At 43.4% G+C, this 6,000-nt stretch overlaps 1 protein-coding gene across 5 annotated transcripts in view; it reads left to right on the top strand.

The window, feature by feature from the left end:
• Nucleotides 1-1,383: 1,383 nt before the first annotated feature.
• The window catches only part of CFAP69 (cilia and flagella associated protein 69), a 30,377-nt gene continuing 25,760 nt past the window's right edge, over nucleotides 1,384-6,000 (top strand). For 3 of the 5 annotated variants that reach the window (XR_010371753.1, XR_010371752.1, XM_064444650.1), the window contains exons 1-4: nucleotides 1,384-1,666; nucleotides 1,979-2,041; nucleotides 3,435-3,500; nucleotides 4,571-4,680. Coding sequence is in view for 3 of the 5 variants with exons in the window: in XM_064444650.1 (XP_064300720.1) it covers nucleotides 1,526-1,666; nucleotides 1,979-2,041; nucleotides 3,435-3,500; nucleotides 4,571-4,680 (380 nt within the window). In the remaining 2 variants the exon portion in view is untranslated. Of the gene's footprint in view, nucleotides 1,667-1,978; nucleotides 2,042-3,432; nucleotides 3,501-4,570; nucleotides 4,681-6,000 lie in introns of those variants that run through there. The other 2 variants (XM_064444651.1, XM_064444652.1) reach the window with 2 other exon arrangements.

The raw sequence follows: 6,000 nt of genomic DNA, 5'->3' as shown, positions 1-6,000 counted from the left end.
CACATCGGGTGAATGCACTATAATGCCATCCAGGTTCTGCCTTTGTATGACCCGTGTTCCTATGAATGCAAATCAGGATTTTGTGGATGGTCATTGCATTTTCCAAACTGGAGTCCCATCCTATGCTAGGCTATATTTTTGCTGTCATTTTGGAGTTGTATGCAGGATGAAATTTCATCCCTGGGATGAAATGCAGAGTGTGGATGGGTCCATGCGCTACTGTATATTTTCCTTTTAATGGAAGGAGAACTGTACAGCATATGTGATCTGCATCTTACTTATTTCTGAAGAAGGCAGGTATAAAATGGGAGAGGTATAACATGCAAACTGGTAAGAATGAAAATAAGAACTGTGTTGGTTATAGTTGGAGCTATAAAGGTTTCTTTCTTGTTTCTGTTATCCCTTCTTTTCCTATAAAAGCTGTCTGGACTTTCAAACAGCTAAATTAACATTGAATAAATTTATTCACATATTCAAATGTTTCTTTGGAAGTTCAAAATTACTTGTTAATGAAAACTGAGGTTGGTATCAACAGTGCCTGCAGTCAAAGACATGGAAATGTGCATACCTAAAGTTGCATATCTGCAACTTGCCCACAGTGTATCCAATTCTTGCGAAGGGCAGCTGAAGTAAGCAGCCCAGCAGAGTGCCTGTGAGCAATGATGAGGTGTCGGCTTTTGCTGCAGCCACTGCTGGATACACAGCGCTCTTCCTCCAGGCATAAACCCAGCAAAGGGCCTTGTGTTCCCGGAGAGTTTGGAGCTGGCAGGCTCAGCCACGCTCCCATCCTGGAGACAGCGTTTCAGAATATGGCTGCATGCCCATTAGGTGTACGTGTATCCCCATAGGAGCAGCTTTGCTTGCAGCTGGAAGATGCCGTAGCAATCCTAGAGGTGAAAACTGTGAGCAAGTAGAAAATATCCAAATCTCCTTATGCTTCTGTCCCTGCCTTTATTACTTTCCAAGCATTAGTCATCAGTTTTGTATCGGCCTATGCAGAGAAAAGGCTCCTTTCCCCCTCCTCCCCACAGCCGTGCTACCCCAGACAGGGCTGTCCTGTCTACACTAGCGTTTGTCACAGTGGTCTCTCATGGTGGACTTTTTCATGATCAGAAGTTACAGATCGACCAGCCTCTCTCCTCCAGCTCCCCAGCAAGTGGTGGAAGCCCGGCCTCTGCCCTGCACAAGCCTGGGGAAATAGTTGCCTCGCTGAGGAAGCATTTTATAATAGGGCATGAAATGGCCCTACTGGTAGGGCAGAGGAGGTACAACACACGGGTGTCCCGGCACCGTGTGGAGATGCGGCTCCGGATGAGGCGGGAGGGGCAGGTGTGAGGCCTGCAGGCAGCGGGGGGCGGCAGCGGGACCGCCTCCCCACGGTGGGGCCTGGCTGGGCCGCGGCGAGACTGGGCCCCGGCCCCGGCGCCGGGAGGTGGCGCCGCCCCGCGCCCATGGCAACGGCGCCGGGCCTCCCTGCCGCCGCTGCTGCTGCCGCCGCTGGCGGGCGGGCGGGCCGGCCGACACGATGTCCTGGCTGCCCGAGCCCCCCGCCTCACGGGCGCCCTCTCGCTCCCCGGCCCTGTCGCCGGCCCCCGGCCCCTCTCGCTGCGGCGGGGAGCGGCGCAGGAACGCCTTGGACGCCGGTGCGGGTCTCGGCACCGTCCAGGTGAGCTTACCGCAGCCCGGGGTCACCCGCCGGCCCCGCTGCCGGCAGCCGCCGGCCGGGAGGCCCGGCCCGGCCCTGCTCAGCTCTGCCCTGCCCTTCCCTGGCTTGGCTGGGTTTGCCTTGCCTTGGCTCGGCTGGGCCGCTACGTCGGGCTGAGAACAGGCCCCGGTTTGTGCTCCACACACAGCCTGTCTTTACCCGTCCGTGGGTAGATTCGTGTTGGTTCAACACGGCACTTTTACATTTTTAAGGTTTAACCACTTTTTAAGCACAGTCTAAAAAAAAAAAAAGTTACAAGTGTGACTTTTCCAGGATAGACAGTTAAGATCGGTGGATCTGAATCATGTCATCAGACTACTCGAAGATTCAGACTCGGTAAGTAAGCCTGATACCTCGTTATTTCAGTTACACAGGTAGTAATGGGGCTTAGAAAAATGTTTTATACAGTTACTTTAGTACCCGCCTTAAATAACCCAGATGGCACTGGTGGCTGGGTCTGCAGAGCACAAAGCTGAAGTATTTGTTCCAGCAGTTGAACACCTCTTTGAAAGATGGTCACTGTAATAAAGAATGGTATCAATGGTGGTTTTATCTTTTAAAAAAGGCTATAGGTATAGATACATACAAACCAGTACATCCTCCCACAGGGACTTTTCAAAAAAAAAAAAAGACAAAAGCACATGCATTTAAAAACCAGACATGCAGAATTTCTAGCTTATCTGGGAGTTTTTGAGTGTGAAACCTACAGCTGAAAAACAGAAATACATACAGAGTTAACTGAAACTATGTCAGGAGTTTATGTAATTGCCCAAGTTAACTGCTAATTTTCTCCAGGGAGGTGATTTTAAAGGAAGGAGAAATACACAAAGTTCTGTGTTGAGGGACAAATATGACTACCTAGGCACACAGGAGAATGTAATCTCATGGACTTCCACAGACTGGTTTTGGTCTCCACAAGGAGATTTGGGAAACTAAATTCACAAAGCCATCAGTTATTTTTGATCTAAATCCCTAATAATATATATTCTTAAAACAAGAACTCAGTTAAACATACCACACTTTAAGTTAATGCAGCACAGAGAAGTAGTTAAAGTGTGGGGTTTTTTTCCCCCCCTTTTGATACACAGCTGATAGAATAAACTTACTGACTGAAGAAAACTGTGCTGGATTATATTGTTTCCTGCTTCTCTAGAGTGTATAAGATACATGATAAAATGTAGGATTCTGGGCTTGCAGATTCCTGAAACAACTTTCTGGCCTGCCTCAAATTGCAGTGTTCTTGCCCGGCTTGGACATGCTCCGAAGAGCTGGAATGAATGCTGCATGTCACTGATGTACCCTGACATATCCTCGCTTCAGTTGTTTTCAACTTTGAATTTGTGGGCTCTTTCCTTGTGGTAGCAGAGCTCCACTCCAAGGCACTTAGATACACATTTTTATATATCTGTGTCATGTGTGACATAGGTTTGGTTTTTTTAGTTGTCTTTCACAGAATCCCAAAGAATTTCAGGGAAAGAGCTCACACATTTGAACAAAAGATAGAGTTTTAAAAAGCCTCTTCAGTTACAAGAGCGCAGACTCCCTGCTTAGAAATAAGGCTTGATCGAGGAGCTAATCCTGCTGCAAAGCACTTTCATAATTTCATTGTGTCTTGTGATTTTTTAATCTCGTTTCCACTTTCATTTAAACTTAAAAGGGGATAAATGTAATCATTTAATGTTCTACGGCAAACTGCAATTAAAACCTGCTTTTCATTCTTTTACTTCAGAAAGATTTGGAAACAGAGCAGCTGAAGACTCTCAAGAAGGTAGTCAAGCATTTTGAAAATGGGTTTGTATCCTTTTTGCCACTGTAGAATTCAGGAGTCATGGTGTTTTATGTCTGATAATACTCTGACTTTTCTGCAAAGCATTTTATGACGTGCTGTGCTTCCACATGGAGATAAGTTAGGTCCACGCATGTTCTCATCACTGGCCTTCTTGTGCACACGTAGCCAAGGTTGGTAGGTTAGCAAGATTCTTGGATGCTAGATTCATTTGCTACAAAATTCAGTAGAGGGATCTTACCTGTACAGTGTTTGAAAGTGCTCAAAATGTAATTAGTGTTCTTTCAACACAGAGTAGACATGCATAATAATTGTCACTACTTAAGAAACAGCAGATAAAATAGCAATGAGTTCCTGTGCGGACACATTTTAAAGAAAAATAAAGTCAGACTAATTTATCTGAAACTTTTCTTCATATTTACAGTACAAATTGAAAGGCTTCTGATAATCAGAAGTACTAGGGAGGGTGTGGCCATATGGAAGAATGTCATTAATTTCGTACAGTTCCGTTAATTGCCACAGTGATTTAAGCTATCACGTTACTTCACAGTCAAGTTGTGGTTAAGTACTTACAGGCAGTTCCCATGAGTCAGTGGACTGGTAGTGACTTCTCAGCCTCAGCGATCTGTTCAGTTTTGATCTTGTGCCTCTACCCTTAATTAGATAATCTCAAAATGTGTTTGGGTCCAGATTTTCAAACTTTACTTAGTCACATGGGACTGGAGTGGGAAGGAATTTAAATACCTCAAGGCTGTCTCAGAATTTAGATAAGTAAATCTGACACTGTGATGTAAAAACTTTTCATCCTATATTATTAGATATTCAGTGCTGAACTTCCAGTGAGTTCAGCTGATAAGAAAGCTAAATTAGATTTGCAAGAGTTGTACTCCTGTAGAAGTAAGGCTGTTTGAAAAAGCCAAGTATTGACTCATATGCTTCATTTTAGACATCTGACTTCGAAAGCATTGGCCTCGCTTTTTTCTTGGTTCAGGCTTTGAAGTATGGTGAATAGTTTTCAACTTTTTCTTCTGATTTGTAGCAGTACAAACAATCTGATTTCCTTAACTTTAAATTAAAAGCCACTTAGGGATTTAGCACAAGTAATCGAAATTCTTAACCTGTGTGCAGAAAAAACAACTGAACAAGAAGCTTTCACTGAGCCTTTATGTGAACTTATTAAATTATGTGGGTAAGTACTTCAGCCCTTCTTTTAGAGATCTAAACGCTGCTTATTGACACATTCATACATTTTCCAAGGCAACTGACATATCCATACAGTATCTGTCTACAAGGCATCTCTATCTGCAAGGCATCTATTATATCACCCTTCCTTTTCATGAACGGTGTCCAATCCTTGAGTCCAATTTCTGTTGGCATGAAGGAGGGACCCATTTAAGCAGTTCAGTATCCGTGGAGCTACATATTACATCATTCAAAACTGTATTGTAATTGGCCCCAGCTTGCTTGGAAGCAAGATTCCCCAAGGTGTTTTTATCTCCAAGAGTAAGTTGTTCTGGGACTGATGGCCTCAAAAGATTCAGCAGCTAAGTCCTGCTGAGGCACATTTTGCTGTTTCAAACAAGCTCTCTAAGTGAGTTTAAGAACCTGAGGTGACACAAAGACACTTTAACACCTGAAGGTAAGCTTTAAAAAATGATGAGCCATGTTGCAGAAAAGAAAGAACCACAACAACTGAACGATTTGGGATTTATAATTCATTTTAAAACACTGCATGAACTTCTGGGCATCTTCATTGTCATACTGTACTTTAAACTATTTGTAGAATAGAATTTAGGTGTTACCCACCCTTGTCAGCAGTTTTCTCCTCCTCAATAATTTAATAAAGTTACTTATGGAATGCTTGTACCTACAGTTAGTCCTGTATTTAATTATAATTGGTGAGAATAAGGAAGAGAAAAATTATGCCGGACAGAAAATTAGTTGCATAGTAACCCAGATAATCAAATAGGTTTTTACATTGCTTCCTCTCAGCTGTTAGGTTTAATAAACAGAGAACTTCTCAGCTGAATCCTTTAGTTCCCTGAGCACCATCAGTTGTACTGCTTTCCTTTGCTGCCACACAGCGGAGGATGAGGAGGCGCATCACAGAGTTTCATTTTCTTACCTGTTTGGCAGAAGCGTGACAAAACTGAGAATGAATGAATAAAGTAGATAAAGTGTAGTTGTGAGTACGACTTCTCGTCTCTTACAGCAGTTCAGCAATAATTGTGCCTTCTGCAATGAATATATTTTGGAAGATTGCACCCTTGGGTTTTGCTTTAATTTCTGTAGTGTGGAAATTCCCCAATTCACTACTACTTTGTATGACAAAGAGAAGCCTGTAACTAGAGGCGGGGGCTGTTATTTAACTGTTATTTTCTTTCAGATACTAGAACTGGTATAAAATTTTCCACTCTTCCATAACTGCTTCTGTTTACCCGTCTTCTTCCCACTTGTTTTTCAGTGTCTGCTTCTTTTTTTTTTTCCTCCCATTTATTCCATTATTTGC

The sequence above is a fragment of the Phalacrocorax carbo genome, chromosome 2 (assembly GCF_963921805.1).
Source record: "Phalacrocorax carbo chromosome 2, bPhaCar2.1, whole genome shotgun sequence".
Taxonomy (NCBI): Eukaryota; Metazoa; Chordata; class Aves; order Suliformes; family Phalacrocoracidae; genus Phalacrocorax; species Phalacrocorax carbo.
Note: the sequence above shows the minus strand (reverse complement) of the source record. Positions and strands in the feature narration are given on the sequence as shown.